The 27,525-nt window shown below is 53.5% G+C and overlaps 1 protein-coding gene across 3 annotated transcripts; it reads left to right on the top strand.

Moving 5' to 3' along the window:
• The first annotated feature begins 8,200 nt into the window (after positions 1-8,200).
• On the top strand, positions 8,201-26,609 carry DNAJB12 (DnaJ heat shock protein family (Hsp40) member B12). Of its 3 annotated transcripts, none has more exons than XM_056113354.1 (9): positions 8,201-8,393; positions 15,770-15,950; positions 16,852-16,997; positions 19,661-19,846; positions 19,960-20,039; positions 21,921-22,030; positions 23,654-23,826; positions 24,191-24,288; positions 24,928-26,609. In XM_056113354.1, the coding sequence occupies exons 1-9, from the start codon at positions 8,261-8,263 to the stop codon at positions 24,955-24,957; spliced, it is 1,137 nt and encodes a 378-aa protein (XP_055969329.1). In that variant the 5' UTR covers positions 8,201-8,260; the 3' UTR covers positions 24,958-26,609. The 3 variants fall into 3 exon arrangements, with proteins under 3 accessions (XP_055969329.1, XP_055969331.1, XP_055969330.1); XM_056113356.1 differs by having other exon boundaries at positions 24,191-24,335; XM_056113355.1 differs by having other exon boundaries at positions 24,191-24,341.
• The last annotated feature ends 916 nt before the right edge of the window (positions 26,610-27,525 follow it).

The following is a 27,525-nucleotide window of genomic DNA, read 5'->3' as shown; positions in this document are numbered from 1 at the left end:
ACCGCCAGGAGTAATTCCTGAGTGCAGAGCCAGGAATAACCCCTGAGCATTGATGGCTGTGACCCAAAAAGCAGAAAAAAAAATTCACTGAGATTTGAACAGTGATGAGTTAACAAAAAGCCCACACAGAAGATACTGTGTCTACAAAGTCCAAATGCCAAAAACTGTGTGTCTAGGGCATAGGCAGTAAGAGACTGACAAGAACTATCAAAAATAGCAGTCATTTACACAGTCACTGTCACTATCCTCCCGTTGTTCATCGATTTGCTCAAGCGGGCCCAGTAATGTCTCCATTGGAGACTTTGTTGTTACTGTGTTTGGCATGTCGAATACATCACGGGTGGCTTGCCAGGCTCTGCCGTGCGGGCGAGATACTCTCGGTAGCTTGCTGGGCTCTCCGAGAGGGGCGGAGGAATCGAACTAGGGTTGGCCATGTTGGCTGCGTGCAAGGCAAACACCCTACCACTGTGCTATCGCTCCAGCTCCATTTACACAGTAAGATTAAAAATATATATTTGAATGTTTTAAAACTTTTTTTCTGGTTTTGGGGCCACGCCCAGTGGTGCTTAGGACTTACTTCTGGCCCTGCACTCAGGAATCACTCCTGACAGTGTTCAAGGGACCATTTTTGGTGCCAGGGATTGGACACAGTTGGCCAAATGTGGGGCAAACGCCCTACCCACCACTATACTATTCCTCAGTCCCCTAAAACAATTTTTTTTCTTTTTTGGGTCACACTCAGCAATGCACAGGGGTTACTCCTGGCTTTGCACTCAGGAATTACTCCTGGATGTGCTCAGGGGACCATATGGGATGCTGGGAATCGAACCCGGATCGGCGCGTGCAAGGCAAACGCCCTACCCCCTGCATTCTCGCTCCAGCCCCAACAATTTTTTTTAAGTCATGACAGTTTGCTTTGGGGCCAGGAGCTATTCCTAACTCAGTGCTCAGGGATCGCTCCTAGCAGTGCTCAAGGGATCCCTACAGTGGTGTCAGATGTGGAACAGGGGTCAAACAGGAGTCATGACAAGTGCCCTATCCACTGTGCTGTGTCTCCAGTCCAACAGTTACTTTGAAATGTTTAGAATTGAATGTGATAGTGAAAATATTAGCAGGGCCAGAGATACAGTTCAGTGATATAGCACATGCTGGTGGTGCTCAGGGATGCCCCTTGGATGCTCAGGACTGTATGCAGTGCTGGGGCTTAGGATGCAAGACAAGCGCCTTACCCCCTGTACTATCTCTCCAGCACCCCCAGCTTTGTACCTAAGTCTTAGAAGGTTCCCATGGTTGGCACAGGGAGCTCAAAATAGAATGGGGAAGAGAAAATCCTGTCACCGAGGTTCGTTGATTCTGTTCATTTAACCATAAGTCTTGTACCCTTATTAGATATTCGGTGCTCAGGCCTTGAAGAAGATGAGGTGAGCTTTCCATTTTGATTTAACAGGAGACAACACAAGCAAGCAAATGGCGTTAAAGGTGGGTTCCACAGAGGAGCCAGGATAAGCCCTACAGGAATTAAATTCGGGGGTGGTGGTGGGGGAGGCCACCTCAGCCTCTGGATCCCAGAGCACCACCTGCAGAGAGTTATTCTGATGTCACATCAAGAAACAGCTTCATCTGCACGCCTCCTGGGGTACTCACACCGCCCCTGCCCCCCATGAACTGAACTGATCACATGCCCTCGAACCCTGCGTTGCCACCTTTATTCCACTTTGGGCTCTTTCCGTTCCTGTTCTGTCTTTAATGCACCGTGTCCAACTCCCGAAGGCTCTGCACTGTTGGATGAAGCAAACCTGACACCCAATCCATTCTACTCTCCACAGAGGGGAGAGAAGGCAGAACCCTAAAGAACAAGCTGGAAGAGACAGCAGGAAGGAGACACGTGAATTTTGGTGGAGTGGAGTGAATTCTGCAGGGTGGGGATGGGGGCATTGGAAAATCAAGTGCTTGGTACCTCCCCGTGAAGGAAAATCAGGGTCCCCATTTCAAGGGTGATCTCAGCTGTGGGAGCACAACTAGGAAGTGTAGAAATCCCTTGTGAAGGCTCCATATCCATGGAGATTTTTGTCTCCCTTTTCAGCCTCATTCTCTCACAGGTCTCAGGATTCCAGCTACTCAGGACAAAACTATCTGTTTTTTTCCCCCTTAAGTCAAAATCATAACATCATGATGTCAAGAACTATCAAAGAGAAACTACTTTTCAATTCATCCCTGACATACCTGGTCCATTAGGGGGAGGAAGGGCCTGGCACCCAGCTATGCTTAGGGGTCACTCCTGGTGGGGCTCAGGGAACCACACGTGATGCTGGAGATCAAACCTGGGTCAGCGACGCAAGACAAGCACCTTCGCTACTGTGCTCTCTCTCCAGCCCACCTGTTCCATTCTTATTTATTCTGTTCTTATTGTTTTGTGATTTATAATACTGTTAATCACACTTTCCATACATACATCATTCCAGTACTAAAGTGCCCATTTCCTCCACCCATGTCCGAAGGGCTCGTCCCAGCCACGCCCTCCCATGTAAGCTCAGTTCTGGAAACAGAATCTTGAGTTCTAATAACTTAAGCCATTAGTTCCTTTATATCCCCATTTAAAAATATATATATATGTATCTTTTTTGTTTTTAGGCCACACCCAGAGATGTTCAGAGGTTACTCCTGGCTCTGCATTCAGGAATTACTGCTGGCAGTGCTGGGGACCCTTATGGGGTGCTGGGGATCAAACCCAGGTTGGCCACGTGCAAGGCCCTACCTACTGTGCTGTCTCTCTAGTTCCACATTCTAAAATACTTTTAATTCTGGAGATAACACCTAAACACACAGTAAACTCCTGAAATCACACAAAATTGTAAATTAATGAAAATTTGATTAAAATTTTTTTTCAAAATCTCTTTTCTTAAAGTCATATAAAATTTTAGGGCTGGAGCGATAGTACAGCGGGTAGGGCATTTGCCTTGCACACAGCCGACACAGGTTTGATTCCCAGCATCCCATATGGTCCCCCGACCACCGCCAGGAGCAATTCCTAAGTGCAAAGCCAAGAGTAACCCCTGTACATTGCTGGATGTGACCCAAAAAGCAAGGAAAGAAAAGTCATATAAAATTTTTAAATCAGGGGCTGGAGCAATAGCACAGCGGGTAGGGTGTTTGCCTTGCACGCGGCCAACCCAGGTTCGATTCCCAGCATCCCATATGGTCCCCTGAGCACTGCCAGGGCTGACTCCTGAGTGCAGAGCCAGGAGTAACCCCTGTGCATCTAGGTGTGACCCAAAAAAAAGCAAAAAAAAAAATTTTAAATCAATAGTATGAATACTACTATGCTTGTACATTTCAAAATTTACATGACACAGATAGTTCCCACAAATACATAATTTAGTGAGAATAAATAAGAAAAAGTTAAGGAAAAATCTGAATGGGCAGATAAAAGTGTGTGTGTTTTAACCTAAAAAGGAATATTGGCTTTATGTTAGAAAATATTTTTTTATTTTATTTTTTTATTTATTGAATGTTGGGCTGGAGCGATAGCACAGCGGGTAGGGTGTTTGCCTTGCATGCAGCCAACATGGCCCACCCGAGTTCGATTCCTCTGCCCCTCTCAGAGAGCCTGGCAAGCTACCGAGAGTATCTCGCCCGCATGGCAAGCTACCTGTGGCATATTCAAATTGCCAAACACAGTAACAAGTCTCACAATGTTACTGGGCCCGCTCAAGCAAATCGATGAACAATGGGAGGACAGTGGCAGTGATTTATTGAATGTTAGAAAGTATTTTTAAAGATCTGTGAGCCATCATGACTAACAGGACCTCATGATAGTCTTTGGATGGAGAATGACCCAAACAGAACAACTTCAGAATAAACAAGACACACAGACTAAGACCTGGAAGAAAGGTAGAGTTACAATGTGGAGACTGAGCTAGACTAGTGTAGAAGCCCTTCTGGAAATGCCCTTTAGGGGCATGGACACGGTGGTCACTGTAGGTCTCAGCCAACACACCCCAGCACCACTAACAATTCAAAGAAAATCTCAGAAAGGCAATTTGAGTGGGGCGGGAGGGATAGTACAGTGGGGAGGGCACTTGATTTGTGTGTGGTCAGCCAGGATTTGATACCCAGCATCCCATATAGTCCCCTGATCCCCGCCAGGAATAATTCCTGAGCACAGAGTCAAGTGTAACTCCTGAGCACCACCAAGTATGGCCCCAAATCAAATAAAATACTTAGCCATGAACACAAATGAAGTATCTATCCATTAATAGGGACACTTTCTCCTAGAAATTAAGCTGTCTTATTGAAGAGGCACTTATTTCCTCACCATCAGGATACCCTAACAGGCCAGTCTGAAATCCTCAGTTTGCACTGGAAAGGGAAAAGTGAAGGGGGAAAGAACAATTATTGTGAAGAAATGTTCAAACAGGTCACGGTCCTCCCGTTGTTCATCGATTTGCTCGAGCGGGCCCAGTAACGTCTCCATTGTGACACTTGTTACTGTGTTTGGCATACTGAATACATCACAGGTAGCTTGCTATGGCTCTGCCGTGCAGGCGAGATACCCTCGGTAGCTTGCTGGGCTCTCCGAGAGGGGCAGAGGAATCGAACTCAGGTCGGCAATGTTGGCTGCATGCAAGGCAAATGCCCTACCGCTGTGCTATCACTCCAGCCCATCCCGCAAAGGGCTGAGCACATGCTTCACATGCTGGAGCCTAGGGTTCAAACTCAGGATCCACTGGGAGCAACCCCTGAGCACTGAGCCAGGCTAATCCTTGAGGGGCTAGGGAGATAGTACCAGGGTAAAGTGTTAACCTTGCCTGCACCCACCCCAGGTCCAGCACCCCAAATGGTCCCCCAAACTCTCCAGAAGTGATCCCTGAGCCCAGAGCCAGGAGTAGCCCTGAGAACTGCCACGTGTGGCACCAAAACAAAAATGGGTGGATAATCCCTGAACACCACTGGGTGTGGCCCAAAAACCAGAGAGGAAAAAGAAAAGTTCAAGCTGTGAGCACTTGTAGGCAAGACCTGTGGTGGACACAGCTTTGCTCCTCAAATAAGCACTTTGTCCTGCTCGCTCTGCTAGGTCAGCCTCTCACTTGTGCCTCACAGCCCACCTTCTTCTCTACGTACCCCGGGAATTGTTTTTTTTTTTCTTTTTGAGTCACAACTGGTGATGCACAGGGGTTACTCCTGGCTCATGCACTCAGGAATTTCTCCTCGCGGTGCTCGGGGACCATATGGGCTGCTGGGAATCGAACCGGGTCGGTCGCATGCAAGGCAAACGCCCTACCCGCTGTGCTATCGCTCCAGCCCCTGTAATTGTTTCTTAATCTGTCTTCCAGTTAAATAATTCCCATCATGGTGTAGTAAATGTGTAGCCCATCTCAACAACAACAACAACAACAAAAACTGGAAAAAGAGCGACAGCCCCGTGTCTTCAGTTCTCTGCACCGCTGATTCATTCCGTCTTCATTCCCATCCCTCGACCCCATTGTTGCCAGGCTTTTGCCGCTCTCTCTGACTGGGAGCTTACCCAGGTCACCATCAAGCTTCACACTGTCAGACTCATCGGTCATTCTTAGTCTTCATTTGGCTTGACCACTCTACAAGGTTGCCATCCTCTTGTCAGGAAACATTTGTTTTCCCTGACTTTTGAACAGTCTGGCCTCACAAGCTACTGCCTCATTCCCGTTTCCAGAATTCTCCTCCAAACCTCTAAATATTGGGCTACTGATCAGCTTTCTCTCCTTCCTTATCTGCTCTCGCTTCTTTGGTACATTTAGTCCCATAGCTTTAAATACAAATTTTATTCCTTTGTCAGTCTAGTTCCATCATTTGTGTTTTGTTTTGTTTTGTTTTGTTTTTTGAGCCACAGCCAGCGATGTTCATGGATCACTCCTGGTGATCAAGAAACCATTCGTATAGGGTGCCAGGGATCAAACCCAGGTCAGCCACATGCAAAGCAAGCGCCTTCCCCGCCGTACCATCTTTCCAGTTCTATCCCACCACTTTAAATACAGCTTCTATATACCGGAAATTTTTATATTTCCAGCCACATTTTATTCCCTAAATATTACATATACATAACTTTCAACTCTACATCCCCACTTGATTATAAATCATTTAAACTCTTCCTTAGCAAACTACTTTGTTTTCTCCCCATTTAGTTCAAGGGAACTTTGTTCTTTCACTTACCTAGGTTAAAAAAAAATCTTGTAATCTGGGGCTGGAGAGATGGTCTGAGTGTATGCATTGCATATGGGATGCCCAGATTCAAGCCCTGGTACCACATGGTCCTCTGAGCACCACCAGGAGCAAATCCTGAGCACCAAAAGAGTAACCCTCCAACACCTCTAACTGTGACCCCCAACAAACAAAAATCTTAGAATCATCCTCTTTATTGGTGTTGTTTCGTCTCTGGGTCAGTCCCCACAGTGCTCGAGGAACCATGCTTTGCTGAGCCGTGTGATCCATCCCCCAGATCCTGGACTCATCTTGACAACTCTCTTTCTCTCACATCTTACACACAATTCATCAGCAAAACCATTCTGTGTCTTGCAAAAATAACTAGACTATTTCTCTCTTTCCAAGTTTTTAATTCTTACCCTTAACCAAACTACTAATTATCACCGCTTACTGGTAGCCTCTGAACGGATGTCTAGTAGCCTCTTTACTAGGTCCTGCTTGAGGGGCACAAGTACTGTAAGGACTAAAACACTACCTGTGAATTTGGCCACGTGGGTCCCTGGTAACCTTGCCAAGACTGCTTTCACTGGAGTGCTGTCAGGGAGGCCCCACAGCAGGATTCCATTCTGTAGCTGGAATCCATCCTACCTACTCTCTATAACGTATTCTTCTCATCCTATAAGTCACCCAGAAAATTCCAGGTTTTGCAAGTGCCCTAGAACAGATGACTGGTAAAAGAAACTTTGGTACCTCTACACAATGAAATACTGTGCAGCTGTCAGGAGAGATGAAGTCATGAACTTTGCTTATGGATAGACATGAAGAGTATCGTGCTAAGTGAAATGAGTCAGAAAGAGAGGGACAGACTTAGAAGGACTGCACTCATTTGTGGAGTATAAAACAACATAACACAAGGCTGACACCTAAGGATAGTAGATACATGGGACAGATAGATTGCTCCATAGCTGGAAGCCTGCCTCATGAGCAAAGGGGAGAAGGCAGCTGGAATAGAGAAGAGATTACTAAGAAAAAGATGGCTGGAGGAATCGGTCGGGATGGGAGATGGGTGCAGAAAGTAGATAAAGGACCAAGCATGATAACCTCTCAGGGTCTGTATTGCAAACCATAATGCCCAAAAGTAGAGAGAGATGATGGGGAATCATGTCTGCCATGGAGGCAGGGGGAGGGTGGGAAAGGGAGGGTATACCGGGGATATTGGTAGTGGGGAATGTGCACTGGTGGAGGGATGGGTGTTTGATCATTGTGTGATTTTGACCCAAACATGAAAGCTTGTAACTATCTCATGGTGATTCAATAAAATTAAAAAAAAAAATTCCGGGTTTTACATTTGCTCTTCCTTGTGCCTGTACTACCCTCACTCCAGACACTTCTGGGGCATCTGGAAGCTCTCCTGAATTCAGCGATCAATTCAAGTGATAGAATTCCATTGGCTATTCAAAATGAACTCCATTAGGCTATTCAAAACTTCCCACTCTCTTTTTTCCATTATGTATATATATTTAATATTGTGCACTAGTATACACCCTTTATGTATATATCCATGGCATTTCCCACTAACTGAATGTTTATCGAACGATGATAAACAGAATAGTGTAACAGAATAGCCTAATGGAATGGAACAGTGAATAGTCCGATAGAATGCTCCATACCCTTACCGAGACTACAGATCAAGTTGGCTCCACGAGAAGAGTTTTATTTTGTATTCCCAGTCTGGCGAATGATGAGTGCTTAATATCGATCGAACGAGTCAATTACCTTCATCTGAACTACAAAGGACTACAGGCAAGAACGGCGGGTATGTTTAACCTTCAGTCCCCCCCAAGAGAACCCCTTCGGGCCCTGAGGACGCGAGCACGCTGCCCGATCAACAACTCGACCTTCGGGGGCCCCTCTCTTAGAAGACATACGGCGGCGCTTCCGCCTTCGCTCCGCGTCCCGGCGAGGGCGGGGCGGCGGGCTTGCGTCATCAGCCCGCGCCGCCCGCCCCGCGTCGCGCCGGCGGCTGGCGCAGCCCTTCGCTCGGCCGGCCTCCCCCTCCTTGGTTCCGCGCTCTGGTTCCGCCATGGAATCCAACAAGGATGAAGCCGAGCGCTGTATCAGCATCGCCCTCAAGGCCATCCAGAGCAACCAGCCCGACCGGGCGCTCCGCTTCCTGGAGAAGGCACAGCGGCTGTACCCGACGCCGCGGGTTCGCGGTGAGCGTGCGGCGCCCGCGAGCCCGAGGGGACATTAGCGCTGGTGGGGGGACTACGGGAACGGACCGACGGGAGCAGTTAGCGGGGGGAGGGGTGGCGAGGCGCGGCGGCGCCTGCGCAGTGCGGCGCGCGGGGGCTGCTGGGAGCTGTGGTCTCGCGCGCGCCGCCCGGGCCGCGGGGCGCCTGAGGAGGGGGCGGCCTCGCCTCGCGGCCGGCGGCGGGGCCCGAACTACCTTTCCCAGGGGCCCGTTCGGCGCCCGGGACGCGCGGCCGGCCTGGCGCGGTGCTCGTCGGGCCGATAAACAGAACTCGGCCGCGGGGCGCGGGGCGCGAGGCGCGAGGCTCCGACCTTCGGACGGGCAGCGACGCCGGCGCCGCAGCCCCGCGCTGAGGGACACCCGCGAGCGTCGGGCTCCCGTGTGCGGGAGGGGGTGACCGGAAGGGCCCGGGCGGAGCCTCGGCTCGGGGGTCACGCGCCCCCGCCTCCTCCGCGGCCCCCACCCGCGGGGCAGCCTGCCCAGGGCCTGGCTGGGGCTCGGACCCGGGTCTTTGCCGAGGCGGAAGACCGGGCGGCGGCGAACCTGTCGAACGTTCTGGAACTTTGATTGCGGAGTCGGAGCCTCTTTCCTCCCACGAGCTGACAGGGACCCAGGGTTAACCCAGCCCTGGGGTGGCCTGGTGACAGCTCGAGCGAACCAGGTCACTGTCACCGGGTGCCCCGGCTGTGTTTGTTTGGGGCCGGGGCCACACCAGATGGTCCTCGGGACTGGCTCGGTGCTCCGGGTGCCGGGGTCATTCGCGGCCGGCCCGGGGACCTTCCGGGGTGCCCGCGACCGAGCCCGTGCTCGGCAGTGCCCTCCCCGCAGTCCCGTCGTCCGGCCCCGCGCGTTGCTTTCGCCGCCGTGACTCTGCCTGATGCTGCGACCCTGCAACGTGGCTGAGCCCGTCCTTGCCCGCCAGAAGCGGACCGCCCGGGGAAGAGGCCAGTTGTAGGAAGCAGGGCAGCCTCAGGCAGTCGCCAGGATCGAACCAAAACTCAGGTGGTGTTAGTGGCCAGGACGCCGCTCAGTGCCTGCCCGCCCTTAGGGTTCCTGGTGAGTCAGGCAGGAGGCGCTGCGGGGAGCCGTCTTGGAGCGGAGCCTTCCCGGGCCCTGCGTTGCAAGCAGCGTCGGGAGCCCCGTAGCTGGGTGGAAAGTGCTGGTGAATCGCCGTGAGAGAATTGGTCGTCGAGCGGGAAAGGTGGCCGCACTGAAGCGCACCCTGGAGGAGGACGGGCGCCAGGGGTCCGGACGTTGGAGGGCTTTGCGACTGGGATCGCGTGTTGTGAGATTTGTAGACAGCGTAGGGAGTGATTTGAGTCCAGAGAGGATCCGGGGAGTGTAGGCTGGGCCAGGTTGTGGGAGTCATTTCCTGCCAAGCCAGGTTGTCCACTTCATCTGTGGTTGGAAAATGAACATTCGATAGCAGGATGACGATAAGGATATTTTGGGGTGGAGAAATGAGTAGAGCCGATAGAGGACTTGCCTTGCACGACGTGGCCGGCCCAGGTTCCATCACCGGCATCCCATGTGGTCTCCCTGTGACGGCCCTGCTTGGGCGACCCTGCAGTGCCAAGGCTCAGATCAGGGTCTGCAGTATGCAAGGCAAGTTCCTTAACCCCTCGTACCCTGACCCCACTTCTTTTTGGGCCTTACCAGACAGTGCTGAGGTCCCGTCCGGCATGCAGAACCTGTACTCCAGCCATTTGAGTTGTCTCCCCAATTTAAGGATACTCCCCCCCCCTTTTTTGGTAGTTAAGTAACATAGTTAACAATGATGTTAGCATCTAGGGATTTGAGGTACAAAGTTACTGCACCTTCACCACCAGTTGCCAAGAGCTGGAGTCCCGGCACCACAGTCCTTACGTCACTCCTAGTCCTACTCTAAAGATCCTATTCTCAGAAGAGACTGACATGGAGGTGCTGCAGAGATTTCTCCGTGGACTCGGGCTCATGCCTCTCACGCAGGAGATCTGCTTCGATCATTAGCACCACGCATTCCCCCGAGCACTGAAGCAGAACAAACCCTTGAACACCACCGGAAACAAACCAAAGAGGGAGGGAGGGAGGGGGAGAGAGAGAGAATGAGAATGACAGTAGGGCTGGGCAGGTGGTTCGAAGGGCCGGAGATCATACTTGGCGTGCTGGAAACCCAAGGTGTGCTCCGCCGCACCACAAGGCCCCCTAGCACAAGCTGGGAGGGTGTGGCTCAGAACTGAGAAGGGAGGGAGGAGAGAGAGGAAAGAGACGGAGAGACTGGAGATCATACTTTGCACTCTGGAAACCCAAACTGTGATCCCCAGTACCAGTCCCCGAGCACGAAGCTGGGAGTAGCTCCTGAGCATCACTGGGTGTGGCTCAGAACTAAGAAAAGGAGGGGAGGAGAGAGGGAGAGACAGAACTGTGTTGACTCAGGAGGTATGAATGATGCCTGGGAGAAGGTAACGTGGGCGAGAAGTCGTTAGAGAGGGGTTACTGGCGGGAAATAGGAATGCAGGTCCAAGCCCTTGTGACAGGGGAAACTGAGACTGCTGGGTGTGGGTGGGTGTTCCTGAGAAGCTGCCAGCAGGGAGCTTATTGGAGTTGGGTCTGGCTGAGGCTCTTGAGGCGAAGTGTGGAACCTGTAGAAAACATGGCTTCAGACACAACCAGGAGCCACATCTGTCTCCAGCCAATAGAAAGCCCGGAAGCAATGTTGACATGGAGCCACAGCAGGAATAGGCGGTCCCAGGAGGTCAGCAGCCAGGGCACCTGGGAGCACCAAGCAGGACAAGCCCTTGCTGCAGATGCAGTGTGGGAAATGGACGCGGCAGAACATGAAAGGGGAGCACAGCAGGGGTAGACGATTGATCTGGAAGAAGTGGGAGGACAGACTGAGGCAGGGGTCAAGGGTGAGAGGAGGCTGAAGACAACCCAAGTTGACCCGTGAAATGCCTTAGTGCGGGCTGAACAGACTAAAACCCATGTGCGGGAGGAGGGATCAAAGGTGGCAAAGGCCGAACAGCAGTACTGCGGGGCAATAGCTCGGCCCTGAGTGCAAATGTCCCAGGGCAGTGTGAAGCCACCAGCCCCTCCTCTCCCAGCCTTTCTCTCTGGAGCTTAGCTGTCTCATGGCTGATGGCTTTCCCTAATGCCTCACAACAATGATGAAAGGTTCCAGCTTTTCCAGGGAGCGTAGGAGAATGTCTGCGGATCTCAGTTTCCCCAGCATGCAAAGGGAAGCTTGGGCTGGAAGATCTCGCAGCTCAGGCCATATGAGGCTCAGGAGGAAGCGACTGGTTCTGGGGTCCGGGCTAAGTCAGGAGGGCCAAGCTGGGGAGGCCAACAGAGAGGAAAATGGAGGATGGGCTGCTGAAAAAGATTTTAGTATCCTGGACCTGTGAGAGATGTTGTAGTACGGGCGAGGGCCAGAGCAGGGCTGTCCATTCAAGGCATATTCAACCCTTCTATTCACCTTCACTGAATCTTCCTCATCCTTCAGAGCAACCCGGTCAGGGCAGGAGTCATGTCTTCCCTGAGAAGTTTAATTACTTGACAAGGCTATGTGGTTCTTTAATACAGCAGCCAGGCTGACTCCTCCTCTCCCGGGCTCGCTGTCTCCTGTTTTCCCTTTGCTGACTTGCCTTGAGCACCACAGGTGTGTAGAGACAGGCTGGGAACAAACTAGCCCGTAGCATGTGCTAGGCACTTCTGAGTCCGTTATTTGTCCATGGCGTCCTCTTTCCAGTTTTATGAGGAATATGGGTTTTTGGTTTTGTTTATTAAAGGAAATAATGTACTGTCATTATTACTTGGGGAGAGGCCACACCTGGTGGTGCTCAGGGGCTGTTTCTGACTGTGTTCGGGAGTGACTCCTGGCAATGCCCAGGGGACCATATGTGGTACCAGGTCTTTGCAGCACAGTCAAAGCCACTGCAGCCATGAGCCAGGCAAGTGTTTTACCTTTTGTAGTTCCTCTCTGGCCCGAGGGAGATGTTTTCCACAGAGAAGCCTAAGATAGCAAGAGGCTGAAACAAGTTTGAAGCCAGCTAGTCTGATTTTTCAGTCTGAGTTTGAGGAGGGACCATCCCCAGTGAGAACTTTCACTTCTGCTTCAGGTACCTCCTCTTCCTCCTCAGCGTTGGTCTCTCCCCCCAGGTTCGCTTCTTTTCAATAGCCTGCCCTCCTTACTGGGACGAGTTAGAGCTCGGACCCGAACCCAGGTGGTCTCCCTAACAGCAGAGCATGTTTCCCACTGTGCTTTGACAGCTGTCATCCACAGTGAGGGATGGAATGGTGAGTCAGATGAGGCAGTCTCATCCCACAGGCCTGGCAAATGGGTGTCTAGGCCTATCCAAGAGCAACCTGCTCGTCCACAACCAAAAGTCCCATCGCCAGCACAAGGAGGAACCTTCTGTGTGACCCAAAAGCACATCTGTTCTTCTTTGGAGTCTGTTTTGCAGTATAGAATGGCTGGCTCCAAGTAAATGCCCTGCAAAGCTTCTGGAATCTTCCCTGAGAAGTCCTGAAGAGAGTACATTGCCATCTTTCTCCTGGCTGATACTCTTCTCTGCCTTGGCAGCCAGCGTAACCTGGACTCCTGAGGTTTCCAGAGAGAGGGCAACAGATAACTTCCTTAGAAGTCCTAGGAGACCCGCCAGCCAACCTTCCTCTCTTTGATCAGCTGTGGTTTGCTTCACCTATTGGTTTGTTTCTTTGTCATTTTCTTTGATACCTGGGCTGGACCGGGAGTTTGGGATAACCCCACCCAGATATGGTGGTTTCCACTTGAGTCCAAAGCCTCCTGTGTGCCCATGGGTCCCTCCACTCACCGGCCGGACTGCTCCAGGGGCAGCCAACTCATTGGTAGCTAAGTAGCTATTCAGGGGGTCAGCAACAGTTGTGTGTTTTGAACTTCTCTGCCATGCCAGCCAGTGTGGCTGCCTTCCATCCATATTCCATCCTTGTGAGGACGCTGAGCTTCTCAGAGACAGCAGAGGCTGGCCATGTTGCTACAAGTGGCTGGGTTGAGATTTGAAACCTGGAGGCTGGAGAAGTGGTACAAAGGGCAAGGTCTTTGCCTTATTCACTGCTGACCCCCGTTTGGTCCCCAGCACCACATGTAGTTCCCTGAATAGCTCCCTTTTCTGGGTATTTCTGGTGTGGCCAGAATAAGATTTGTAACCTGGATCTTTCTGCCTATAACTTCTATACTCGAAACAGCTACCCCCAAGGGGCTCCCCTGCCTGACTTGTGTGACTCAGGATAGTAGCAAAGCTAAGGACGTGGTCCCAGCTACTGGGCATTCCAGGGCTGTGGTGCTGCCTACTTGGACAGCCATGGTCAGCAGTTTGCTTATAAGGGAATAAGACAGAAATGAACCAATATGATGGTGGCAGGGCTGGCCTGATCCATCAGGATCTCTTGTCTCTCATCTCTCCTCTGGCGCCCTCCCACAGGGGGTGAGCTTCCCGAGCTGCTGACTTAGTGCAATCATCTGTTTGCCGCGAATAAGACAGTCGTGGCCTAGGGTACTGTGGTCCACTTGGGCCCTAGTCCTCTGCTCCCAAGTCTCTGCTTCAGCCCCTTGGTAGGACTCAGGTGTTCCACAGTAGCATTTGACCCTAGTATGCACGTGACACTGAAGGAAGCCGGGGAGTAGCCAGCTGTGCTGATGCTCTTCTCGTCACAGCAACGTCCTGGTTCCCTGCAGTGGTCCCAGATATGTGGCTTCCAGAACTCTCCAGCCCATCTTGACAGGAACTTTCAGAACCAATACTCTCTGGAATAAATGGATCCAGAAGACTTCTGCCAGAGACTTGGTCTTTTGACCCTGGTTAGAGTTCAGTGGTAGAGCACATGCCTCCGATGTATGAAGCCCTAGATTTATTCCTGGCACCCAACAAACCTAGAGATTTGCACCCTTCCTCGTGGCACCAAGGACATGGGCTTGAATGACCATAGCCCTGTCTGAGAGTGGAAGCTATCACCATAGAAGGACTCTGAACTTTGAAATAGGATATTTGACATTGCCACACATTTGAAAACAAAAACATAGCATGCCGTGTACCTAGTAGATGTTATCCCATGTCTCACACTCCTTCTGGCCCTCTACGTAAGCCCATTGCCCCCCATCCTCTTCCCGGGGAAGTGCAGGCCTGACCTTCCTGCACACATCCCTCTGAGTGGAGTTTCCACTGCAAAGTTCCCACAAAGTTCTCAAGTGACCATTTTGTCACTTGGCAGAGAGTATCTGTTGAACACATTATTTTGGGATTTAAAAACATCTAAAGCAGGGATGGGGAACATCTAGCCGAATAAGGCCCGTGAAGTCCTAGTCCAACTCTGGTGTAGTAAAATGGGACAAGTGCATATGCTTCTAGTTGAAGGCCCATGGCCCATCTCCCTTTGTCTAAGCCTAAGTGATGACACAAGTATCTAAATGACCCTTGACAGGATCCCCAGCCCTCGTTCAAGGCACATTTCTCAATACTGAGCATGTGTGCCTCAGGATATTTGAAGGAGGCTGCTGGTGAAAATCACATGAATGGGGCCACTGTCAGGAAAAAAAATGAGAAAGATCTAAAGTTGTTTTGGAAATGGGGGCCTCACCCAGTGGTTCCAAGGCCTTATTCCAGATTCTTCATTCAGGAATCATTCTTTGTCATGCTCAGGGAACCACATGGGGTACTGGGGATGGAACCCAGGTCAGTGGCATACAAGGCAAGCACTCTACCTGCTGTACTATCTCTCCAGCCCCTTTAGGGTGGTTTTTGTTTTGTTGCTGCATCCAACAGTGCTCAGGGCTTATTCCTGCTCTGCACTCAGGGATCGCTGCCGGCAGGCTTGGGGGACCACATGGGATGCTAGGAATTGAACTCAGGTTGGTTCATGTACAAAGCAAACACCCTACCTGCTGTACTATCTATACACTCTGGCCCTAAAGGATTTATTTTTTTATGGTGATTTTTGCTTTGGGGAGTGAGCAGTCTACCAAGCAGTGCTGGGGAATCCTGGGACCCCACCAACAGGTCTCAGCCAACCGGTCCATGAGTTCAGCACAAGAGCCCTGCTGTGCTCTCTGGGATGCTGGGGGCCTCGTGGTCTCAGGAACCAAACCAGGGTAACTGGTATACTAGCTCCAGATCCCTTGTGATGAAGTTTTAAATGGCCTGTGCCTACCAACTCCTGAGACAGGTGGCTCCTAAGAGGCAGCTTTCCCACTGGTTCCCAAGGGCCCCCACAAGGCAGTAGGGGCTATGCTGGAGAATAAGCAGGTGAGGTGTAAGGATCGTGGCTTCTGCCAAGGCTGTGGCCCTGCGGACCAGGAGCCCTAAAAGGTTTCTTTGCCTTGCACAGGACTGATCGAGTCCCTCAACCAGAAAACCCAGGCTGCTGGTGACCAGTCCCATCCCACAGAGGAGACCCATGCCACCCATAGGAAAACAGGGGGCGCTGATGCCCCCTCGGCCAACGGTGAAGCTGGAGGAGGAGAGAACACCAAGAGCTACACTGCGGAACAAGTAGAGGCCGTGAAAAGGTAGAGGAGTGGGCCAGGACATTTCTGAGCCCAGCAAAGGCATCCTTCAGCGTGGTGTCCACTTCACATCCACTGGTGGTCAGCTGGACATGTATGGCTAGAGGAAATGCACATGGTTAGGCTCACCGGGCCCCTGAACATAGTGCTGATACCACCAGGTTCCTCTGCTGCCGGCCCCAGGTCTCTTACAGCTCTGTTGTCAGAGATGAAATGTGGACTCCGCTCAGGAATCTTCCCCTTCCACTGCCCACACCCACATCCCATCAAAGGCCCATTTAAACCAGCCTGTGTGGGTAGAGCAACAGGGCTGGAGTTCGGCCTGTGTGTGACCAAGTGTGACCCTAGTTTACCACATGCGCAGAGGTCACTTGCCATTTTCAGATCAGAATGGGTTTGTACGGGAGACACACACCTTGCTCGTTGGCAATAGAGAAATATTATGGGAAGTTGTGGTAAGAACTGAGATTTGGGGTTTCCACCAAGTCCCTGAACATAATGCTGATACCATCGATAGACAAGAATAACCTTTGATGGGCGATGTCCAGGGTCTTTTAAGGGCTCTGATCTGCCGAGCAGACATGAGTCATTTCTGACTTTTAATCACCCACTCAAAGCCTGGATTGCCCAGAGCGAGAACAACTGGCAGGCCACACACCTGCCTTAGGCTCTGGCCCCTCTTAGCCGTGGGGGATCCCGGTGAGGCTGCTAGTTACCTTTGGGGAGTGGGGGGCGAGATTGTGGCTTGGCAGAATTGAACAGCAGCTGCCCCTCCCAAGTTCTGAGTGTAGTGTTCACTGTTTGGAGCCGGCGCTCGCTGGTCAGGAGGCGATCACAGCCATGCCGTGCTCAGAGCCGCATGTCCTCGCTGCTGGCTCTCACCCTGTTCCTCTCCCTCCCTTAGGGTGAAGCAGTGTAAAGATTACTACGAGATCCTGGGGGTGAGCAGAACAGCCTCAGACGAGGACCTGAAGAAGGCCTACCGCAAACTAGCCCTCAAATTCCACCCAGACAAGAACCGCGCCCCGGGAGCCACTGAGGCCTTCAAAGGTAAGCCGGCTCTGGTTTCCGGTGTGGCTGCTTCCCTCCCCGGAGCTGAGAGGGAATGGGGGCTGAAAGAGCTTCCTCAGAAGTGTCCTTGACCCCCAAGTCCCATGGACTCAGGAGATGCTGCTTAGGAGATGGCCCTCGCAGCAGACTTGGAGTGCTCAGAGTAGCTCTCACCTCCCTGTGCTCCCCATCCCAGGGTTCCAGGAGAGGGGCTGACGCAAGAGGCTTCCCCAAGGTTGCTCAGCGACTAGGGACAGGGACAGGCCCTCTGACGGCCATTTACATTGCCCTGCGCACATTGTGAGGAACTCCCTTCTCCTGCCCCAGCGCCGAAGGGAGAATGGGAACAGCAGGCTCGGTCGCTTGCCAGTGTTTCTCCAGTGCTGATGCTGGCTGCTGACGTCAGCTGCCACCTTCCCCAGTGGATGCTCAGGCCAAATCCGGCCATGGGGCCTGTTCACAGTGGGAGAAGAAGTAGGTTGCAGACTCTGAACACATGCAGCTTTGACCCGCTTCTCCAGAAGGCTGCTTGAGGGACGCAGAGGGGGAGTAAGGGCTAGTTTGCGGAGGATAGGAGGGGCCAGGGCAGAACAGCGGGGAAGGTACTTGCCTTGCCCGCAGCCAGTGCAGGTTCTAGCCCCACATATGGCCTCGAGCACAGAGCCAGGAGTAAGCACTTACCACTGCTGGACATTACCTGTATCGTCCCCCACCCCACCCTACCCCCTAGAAAAAGAGAGGAGGGCCTTTAGACTGTAGTGGGAAGCCTCAGGGCCAAGCAAGGGAACAATAGCTGGGATATGACCCCCAAGACAGAGAGCTCACCCCCACTGTCAGCACGGGGGACTAGTGGGAGTCGGGGAGTCAGGTGTATGGACCTCAGCCAGAAGAGCCTACATTGGAACCCTGGGACTGGCCCTTCCCACGTTTTCCCCACTTCCCGTGGTGCATAGGAGACCGTGGGTCTGACTGGCCCCGTGCTAACGGTCATTTCAGGATGGCTTAAGGTAAGGTAAAAGGTAAAGGCCCTCCCGTTGTTCATCGATTTGCTCGAGCGGGCCCAGTAACGTCTCCGTCATGAGACTTGTTGTTGCTGTGTTTGGCATATCGAATACGTCACGGGGAGCTTGCCAGGCTCTGCCGTGCGGGCGAGATACTCTCGGTAGCTTGCCGGGCTCTCCGAGAGGGGCGGAGGAATCGAACTCGGGTCGGCCATGTTGGCTGCGTGCAAGGCAAACGCCCTACCGCTGTGCTATTGCTCCAGCAGTTGATATTCAGCAGTTGCTGCCTCATCTCTGATCCTGGTATCTAGGATTCATCTCTAAACTATCTGTCACCATGGCTCATAGATTTCCAGCCCTCACCCCAGAACAGAAGAAGGAACTCTCAGATATCGCCCGGCCATGTTGCCAATGGGAAGGGGATTCAGGATGGCTTAGGCTGCGGAAAGGAAGGCTGGAGCTCCTGGGCTCCTTAGGAGAGGAGTGAGGGGAGAGGGGCAGGGCTTTTCAGGAAGTTGAAGGGCAGATTTGAAGCGAGACACCTGAGTGGCCCCTCGCTCTGCAACATCAAAGGTGCGTGATATTAAGTGGTCAGTCAGCCACTTAATCCAGTGTTTACCAGCCTTGTTGTTTTATGCCCAGTGGAAATTTCTGTGTAAGCCACAATGGTGGTTGAAAACCACTAGAACATCTTTAAACCTTCATTTTCTTCACAATTTAATGATGGTGAAGTTGGTGCTAGGAGTAAGATCTTTTTTTTTTTTTTTGGTTGTTTGGGTCACACCAGTGATGCTCAGGGGTTATTTCTGTCTCTGCACTCAGGAATTACTCCTGGCAGTGCTCAGGGGCAACTGTACTATCGCTCCGGCCCATGGCGTAAGATCATTCTTGTGGCTGCTGGAGCGAGAGTATCGCGGGGAAGGCATTTGCCTTGCATGCAGCGAATACAGGTTTGATCCCCGGCACCACTAATGGTCCCCTGAACACCACCAGGAGTGATCCCTGAGCACAGCCAGGTGTGGCTATGGCTGTGGCTGTGCTAGGAATCACTTCTGGCAGTGCTCAGAGGACTATACGAAATGCCAGGGATCGAACCCATGTCAGCTGCATTTAAGGCAAGTGCCCATAGTAATAGCCCTCTGCCCACCCACCCCCCAGAATCCCCAAATTTAAAAACAATAAAACTAATCCTGTGTGGCTGGGGACATAGTCTAGGGGATTGGACACATGCAAAGTCCCCAAGTCAATCCCCGGCGCATGTGCTCCCCTGTGCTGCAGAGCCCAAACAGCACCACATCCTCAGGCCCTGTACTGAGGGTCGTAGGCCCACACTGAAGCCAGGGTGGCCGAGTATGGCTGTGAGTGGCCCCCAGGTCCCCTGAGCACCGCTTAAGAGGCCAGAAAGGAAAAGTCATTCCTACATAGGGCCTGGTACACACTATCGTCCTGAGGCGGAGAACGTGGAACTGAGTGTGACTCCACCCCCTGACTGCCCCAATCCACAAGGTTTTCCTACCTCCTCCCCTCGCTCTTGTCCTGCACTTCCAAGGACGTGTGCTCTCTAAGTCGCTGGAGGACTGAGGGAAGGGAGCTCTTGGCCGCCACGAGAGCCTGCACCTCACGCCACGCATTCCCAGACCTGACCTTCCCGCGTCTTTCTAGCCATCGGCACAGCGTACGCCGTACTTAGCAACCCGGAGAAGAGGAAGCAGTACGACCAGTTCGGTGACGACAAGAGCCAGGCTGCCCGGCACAGCCACGGGCACGGAGACTTCCACCGGGGCTTTGAGGCTGACATCTCCCCCGAAGACCTCTTCAACATGTTCTTTGGTGGTGGCTTCCCGTCAAGTAAGTGCCCTCCACACCCTCACCACAGCCGGGCCTCCCCAGGGGTGAGGGGGGGAAAGTCTGCCTCTCCCTTTGCCTGCAGCCCACTCCTGATTCAGCCTTCTGACCCTCAGGTAACGTCCATGTCTACAGCAACGGACGCATGCGCTACACTTACCAGCAAAGACAGGACCGCAGGGAGAACCAAGGCGATGTGAGTAGGGACAGGGACCAGCTCCGAGTCCCAGAGCTGGGTGTGGGGCTGGTGGAGGGAGTCCCAGCGGAGGGGGTTGGCGGGGCTTGGTCACGCCTGGGAAGCATCCTGGCCCTTGCCGTTCCATTGCATGACACCAGGGGGAGCCATAGTCCACACTGCAGCACGGCAGGCAGGAGCCCTGTTAGCTTTTCCTGGGAACCAGCTAAGGACAGTTGTGTGTGTGGCCTCTGGGAAGTCTCTGTGTATAGTGCCCAAGTGTCATTTCCCAAGGAATGGAAAGTGACATTTTATGTGAGAATTATGGAGTCACTTCTTTGGTGCTATTTCTTTTGCCTTCTTGGCACTCAAAAACCCAAATTTAATGTATAAATAGTTAGAGGGAGATGGCCCAGTGGGCTGGAGCACATGCCACAGCGTGTCCAGGGCTGCAGATTTGACCCCTAGCACTACATGGTCTCCTGAGCACTTTAGATAGCCTCCCCCCCCCAAAAAAAAAACAGAACAAATCAAAAAGGCATAGATGCTATAATAAGGCAATGCTGTAATAATGCTTTGGTTCCATCTTGAGTACCACAAAGAAAGCAGTTAAGGGCCCAGAGATAGTACAATGGGTAAGGCACTTGCATCGCTTTCAGCCAGCCTGGGATCGATCCTCAGCACCCGCTGTGGTTCCCCAAGCCTGACAGGAGTGGATCCTTAGCATAGCCACCGCTGGCCCAAAAAAGCTAAAAGAACAGTCAAAATGCTGAGGCAGTTGTGTGATTGAACATAGCAAAGAGCGTGTGTGGTTGTGTTGCTGGAGTTTGATTCCAGCCTCATGTGAATGTATGTGTATTATTATGGAGCCACATCCCCATCCCTACAGAAGAACCTTTCATATTGCGGATTTTCATGTCACACGTGAACAAATGTATTTTTATTTATAATCTTTCTGTAACACTGTCCTGCCGCGCTGTCCTCCCGTTGATCATCAATTTGCTCGAGTGGGCATCAGTAACGTCTCACAACAAATTGGGAGACTTGTTACTGTTTTTGGCATATTGAATACGCCGCGGGTAGCTTGCCAGGCTTTGCCATGCGGGCAAGATACTCTCGGTAGCTGGCCGGGCTCTCGAAGAGGGGCGAAGGAATCGAACCTGTGTCGGCTGCATGCAAGGCAAATGCCCTACCCACTGTGCTATCGCTCCAGCCCATAATCTTTCTGATACTTTAAAATAGTGTGAGGGGCTAGAAAGATAGTACAGTGAGTAGGACGCTTGCCTTACACATAGCCGACCCAGGTTCAATCCCCAGCATCCCATATAATCCCCCCAAACACCACCAGGAGTGTTTCCCGAGTGCAGAGCCACAAGTAACCCCTAGGCATTGCCAGGTGTGACCCAAAATCAAAAATTGCTGTGACTGGGGTCAGAGCATTAGTACACTTGCTTTACACACAGCCAACCCGGATTTGATCTGGTTCCTCCCGAGATCACCAAGAGTGATCCTGAGTGCGGAGCCAGGACTAAGCCCTGAGCACCACCCGACGTGACCCCAAAACAAAAAATTGCAATTACATTTGCAATATAGTTCAAACATGAAGGGGGGGGGGTCTGGTGAAAGGCTCCCGGAGCCCTGCCTCCCATCCTCCCTCCCGGCATGGCCATTCACTCATTTTCTCTCCCAGGGAAGGTGTATGCCCACCCACTCCTCTCTAGCACCAGGCACAGCCTGGCCTTTGTGGAGGGGCTAGCAGGCAAAGAGGCCCTGTGCTGGGGAGCCTGTAGGGACAGAAGGGGAGAAAGTGGTGTCATGCCTATATCGTGCAAGGTTGGCGGCTGTAGTGGCCAGCCTCCGCCACCCAGGCCCAGCTTGGTGACCATTGTCTCTCCTCTCCAGGGAGGGCTGGGTGTATTTGTCCAGCTGATGCCCATCCTCATCCTGATCCTCGTGTCAGCTCTCAGTCAGCTCATGGTCTCCAGTCCACCCTACAGCCTGAGCCCCAGACCGTGAGTACAGGGATGGGAGGCTGCCATGGTGGACAGGCAGGGGACGCTGGCATCTCAGTGCCAAACAGAGGCCTCAAAAACGACTTGGAGTCAAGAAAATACAATTTTCCCAATTGAACTGAGGTTCCTCTTGATGTTTTTAAAATTATGGTTCCATTAGAAAATAACAATCAAAAATCTAGGTCTGGGCCACAAAGATTGTACAGGGGTCAAGGCACTTTCCTTGCACAGTCCAACCCCAGTTCAATTCCCAGAACTGCATATGGTCCCCCAGCACGATAGGAATGATCTCTGAGCGCGTCAAGTCCTGACATAGCCAGGTGTAGCCCCCAAAAAATCGCAGGCCTGTCTCATAGACTACTGAACATACACTTTTGCAGATGGCTCGTGTGCTTGTGGCACCCTGCCCCGCTTCTTACCTGCTGGCAGAGAGGTGATTCCGTGGGTCGGGCGCTTGCTTGCACAGATTCGACCCCTGGTATCTCTGTGGTCTTCCGAGCACTGGCAGCATTGACTCCTGAGTGCCGAGCCAGGAGTGACCCCTGAGCATCTCCAGGTGTTTCTCCTAGAACAAAAGAACCGGAACAACCCTTTGCTTTCTGTTCTGATTGGGGGCCCCAGGGGCCATAGAAAGAACAGCAGCTCTATCACCCAGTCAGTGCAGGGGGAACCCTGAATGTTAGCTCTCTGCTAGCGAAGCAGCTGTCTGGTCCTGGACAAGTAATGTAACTTTTCTGACCCTTGGCTTTCTAGTCAGTAAAAATAGAGATAAATTTGTCACCCACTCTGAAAATGTAATGAGTGATACACATGAAAAGTCATGTTCTTAGCCATGTTCGTAGCCATGTCCAGTCTTGTTTGCTGAGTGAATATCTGATTTCAGTCACCAGTAGTGAACTTAGACAAACCATTTAACCTTTTAAGAGTTCCCACTCTGTTTTTTCCCCAGCTCCTGAAAGCATCTCCAATCCATAGTGAGTGCCCAGAGTGCCTGGGAGCCTGACAGGATCCCTCCCAGCCGGCAGGGGGCAGAGTTGGCCTGTGAGCCCAGTCCGACCAGCCCCGGCTCTCTGAGCCGTCTGCTTCCAGCCCTTTCTCTGAGCACCGTCCTCTCCACAGCCCCCACTGCCTGCAGCCTGCAGAACTGCGATTGGAGCTAGAAAAATTGGCTTCAGGAGTAGGACACAGCTCCTTCAAAGCCTTCCTGGGATTTGTTCCTAAGCCTCTTAAATGTGCCCTGGGAGCTCCTGGCTAGGCAAGCAGGCCCTCAGCTGCAGTTGGCTTAGAGGAAAAGTGAGGAAGTGGGGGACAGGCAGCTCAGATCGGCTCAGCTGGAGCCCCGTACCTACTCCAGCTACCGACCCGACACGGGGGCTTCTCCCCAAAGCCACGCCCCATCGTGTCCCCTCCCCGAGACCAACAGTGTGGTAAACAGGCAAGGGACGGGCTTCCTGGGCCTGGACCCTTGCACACACCTCATCACTCCCTCTTTGCCGTGGCATGGAGACCCGCCCTGGTTTGGAAGGGAAGACAGTATTCTGGCCTGCGCAGCCTCTCCTGTTGGGGACCCCTCCTCTCCGGAGGTGCCCATGCCCACTTTGTGTCTGTTGTATGTCCGGCCAGGTCGGTGGGCCATGTCCACAAGCGAATCACGGACCACCTGGCCGTCATCTATTATGTGGCAGACACCTTCTCTAGTGAGTACACGGGCTCCAGCCTCAAAACAGTGGAACGAAACGTGGAAGACGATTATATCGCCAACCTCCGGAACAACTGTTGGAAGGAGAAGCAGCAGAGTGAGTGTGTGCGCCGGGAGGGCTCCCGGACAGGAAGGGCGGCCGCAGACTGGGCTGCCCCTTGCTGGACCCACTGGAGACTGCTTCTGGGTACCTCAAGCTCACTGTCCAGTTCCCAGAAGGGTGGATGGGGAGGTGGACTGGCCTGGTTCCTGACCGCCCAGGGACTGGGCAGCAGATTGGCCCAGCACTCTGGGGGAGGATGTAGTGTGGGGCACGCCACCGCCTCCCGTGCCTGCTTTTGGGAAAGAGAGAGCGCACGTCAGCTGGGCCCGGCTCCTGGGCCTCTGCCTGCCCTCCCCCAACCCACACCCCATGGGGAGGGACAGACGGCCGTGCCTCACGCTGCCCCCTTGCCTTGCAGAGGAAGGCTTGCTGTACCGGGCCCGATACTTCGGCAACACAGACATGTACCACAAAGCACAGAAGATGGGCACGCCCAGCTGTAACCGACTGTCCGAGGTGCAAGCCTCCCTGCATGGATAGTCCTGGGCCGGCCGCGCACCCAGGTCCAAGTATGAGCTGGCGCCCCCTCCAGGGCTGCTCCCCACCCTCCCCCTGCTCTGGGCCTCTGGGCGGCCCCGGACCAGGCTGCTACCCAGGCCCGCACAGCCCTCCTGTTCTCCTCGAGCCAGGCAGCCCCCACCCAGAGAAGCGTGTGGGAATGGGGCCCGAGAGCCCTCTTCCCCTTCCAGGCAGGAGGCAGTGGGCACCCCACATTCCCCTCCGGGCACTTCCCTGGGGCTGCTGCACCTGGCGCCTGAAACCACAGGCATGTGGCCCGCCCAGGCTTCCCGTGGGGAGGGAGGGAAGCGAAGGTCTGACTCAAGAGCTGAGGAGGGCGGGCGGGGGGCTCTTCCTGGGGTGGGTTGACGCATTGTGGGCAGAGCAGGTGAAGGCTCTTCTGTGTGGCTACCCCTGCCCCTTCCTTTGCCGGTGCCCTCAGCAGGGATCCAGCCACCAGCTGCTGTGCTTTGAACTGTCACTAGGCCTCCAGGGGAGGGAGGGGGCCTCCCCGCAGGGTCGGGGGTGCAGCAGTGAGGCGGGAGGTTTGCAGGGGCACGTGACTGCCGAGCTAACAGTGCCCACTCTCCTCCCCAGACTATGAAATCCCTGGAGAATTTTTGGTGACATGCACTGAGCCAAGGTGACGGACTGTGTATTTAAGGAAAGACTTAAAAAGAAAACAAATTAAAAGCATCGGAGGCCGCTCGCGCCCAGCTTCCCTCTCTCTCACCCAGTACACGCGCAGAAAACGCTCTTAGGATGACAGGAAAACCTGCCGGGGGGGCTGCTTCCCTTCCTCAAGAGCTGGCCTGCCCAGCTCCTAGGATACAGAAACCATGGCAACGAAAGTAGAATCTGAAACTTGCAGGACGGCTGTGGCAGGGGGAGGGGCACCCAACTGCCTTCTGCCCCTCCTAAGAGCCACCTTGTCCTGTGTCCTCGGGGGGAGGGGGCGGGGGGCTGCGCCAGGCCACAGGAAAGGGGATGCCCCCTAGAATGTAACACGACCGTGTGTGTGTTTGTCTATATATCTATTTATATGTACATAGCATATATAAAGATATATATAGAGATATAGTCTACCTTGGAAGCTATGCAGGGATTTGGTTAAGTCCTTTAGCCGATTCCCTCCATGTTCTAGAAAAGCCTGTGGCAGGGAGAAGAGCTGATCTTCCGGTCTGGACATTCACTGTAGTTTCCACATCGGGAAAGTGGGGTCCTCCTATGCTTTCACCCCCTCCCTGGCCTGGCTTGGAGGGCAGCGGAATCATGATAGTGTAAATCTGGAGAAAACTTTCGGGGGCTGCCAGTATCTGGCTCAGCTGTTGGTGAGGCAGATGGGTGCGGGTGCAGGGGACCCCTGGGGGCTGGCACCAGGTGTCCACTCAGTCATGGACGGCGCCTGCATGGTGCGACCTCTCCTCAGGCTTCGGCCAGGCAGAAGGGCTCTGTGCCGCACCCAGGGGTCCTCCGCTCCTGCTCCCCCGAACAGCAACATTAGAGGGGCCAGGTGCTGCCTCCCCATAATCCAGCCTGGGTTCTGCCTTAGAGGGGCCACGGGGTACAGTTCCGTGTTGCGTTGCTTTGTCCTAAGTCAGGCATGCAAGACCCCAGAAGGCTCTTCCTGCAAATCAGCCAGACGGTGCCCACGGACCAGCTGTGAAGGAAGCTCACCCTGGGGGCCCCGCCCCGCCTCCTGCACTGTGGACAGATGCGCTGGACCGGGAGGGTTCCTGGCCTCGCCTTCAAATGAGGCTTTGTCCTGAAACAACCGTCGCTGCCAGGGATGGGAGGGAGGTTTTATTTATTGCCCCGGTGGATGCTGGGCCTTCGGGCATTGCTGTTTTCCTCTGCACTGGGTGACATTGAGCCTGCCACCTTCCAAAGCCTTACTTCCCTGAGCTGCCAGCCAGGAGCGGGCAGCCTCCTGCCACTGTTTCTCTTGGCTCTTTTTTTTAAAAAGTCCCCACCAAATAGGGTTCTTGCTGGGAAGCAAGCTTGGTGAAAGAAACGTCGAGTCTGGTTTGGTCACAAGGTCCTGCCCTGGGATGAAGCGGCCTCCAGCCCAGAGAGAGGCTGAGAACTGGACAGAGCGTCCAGCGGAGGGGCCCTGAGGCCCTGCCCACCGCCCCAGCCGTCTGGCCCTGGTAGATGTCCCTGGACAGGCTGAGCCATGTGCAATAAGAACACAGATCCTGAAGGATCCCCTGAGAAGCTGTATTTCTTGAATTAGAATTCTGAAATTGTACATCTATAAATATATGTTTATTATGTGATTGGCTGTGGTGGTTTTGTATTGAGCAGGGGGGCTCGGGGGCCTGGGGAGCACCTGTGGCTGCCGTTGGACTGTGCGGAGTTGCTCGTGACAGGCCTGGGAGTTCAGGCCAAGGGCTCAGCTGGCTCTGGGGCCGGGGGACTCTGGAGGTTCCTTTTGACTGTCCCAGGCCTGCAGCCCAAGTCATGATGATCAGCCTTTGGAGACAGACACGCACCTTCCTGCGTGGTGTGTCCTGTGCCTGCATGTGTGCGTGTGCGTGTCCGTCCCATGACCCCTCACCCGTTTCTGTCTGTGGTAGATTTGTGAGCAAAACAGCTTCAGAACCGTCCCCTCTCTCCATTGTGGCGCTCTGCCCGCGGCAGTTGCAGAGCAAGGGAAAGTTCTCAGAGTTTCTGCTTCCCAGGCATGGGTCCTGCCCCACCCCCACCGCCCGTCCCCTTGCCTCGGAGAGGAGGAAAGTTGAAGCTCCGTGCCTGAGCCTCGCGCATCTGCCCGGGCCTCCCGGAGACAGGGCCGGCTGCCCTGACTGGCGGCCCACGGCCCCTCCCGCTGCCGCTGCAGCCAAAGACAGCCGGCTGCCCGGTGGTGCCACTGCTGCCTGGGAGCTCATTGGCTGCCCCCGCCAGGGTCACCGCCGCCTGCCCTGGCTGCTCTGCGAGCCTCCGCTTGTTAGCCACAGTTGGCAGAGGCGGTGCCAGCCACCCCCGTTTACTGGCCCCATCCCCCTGCCCTCAGCAGGCCAGAGGGGGCGGGCCACACTCGGTCTGTTTGCAGCAAAAAAAAAAAAACTTTGGCAAGTGCCCCCACAGTCAGGTGGCAAAACAAACCCTTCCAACAGCTCCTGCGACCTGCCAGCTTGTCTCCTTGTGCCAGGGCTCCAGGACTAACTTTCCAAGGGACCAAGGGTGCGCAAC

Source organism: Sorex fumeus, unplaced genomic scaffold (assembly GCF_029834395.1).
Source record: "Sorex fumeus unplaced genomic scaffold, SorFum_2.1 ptg000020l, whole genome shotgun sequence".
In the NCBI taxonomy this organism is placed as follows: domain Eukaryota; kingdom Metazoa; phylum Chordata; class Mammalia; order Eulipotyphla; family Soricidae; genus Sorex; species Sorex fumeus.
Note: the sequence above shows the minus strand (reverse complement) of the source record. Positions and strands in the feature narration are given on the sequence as shown.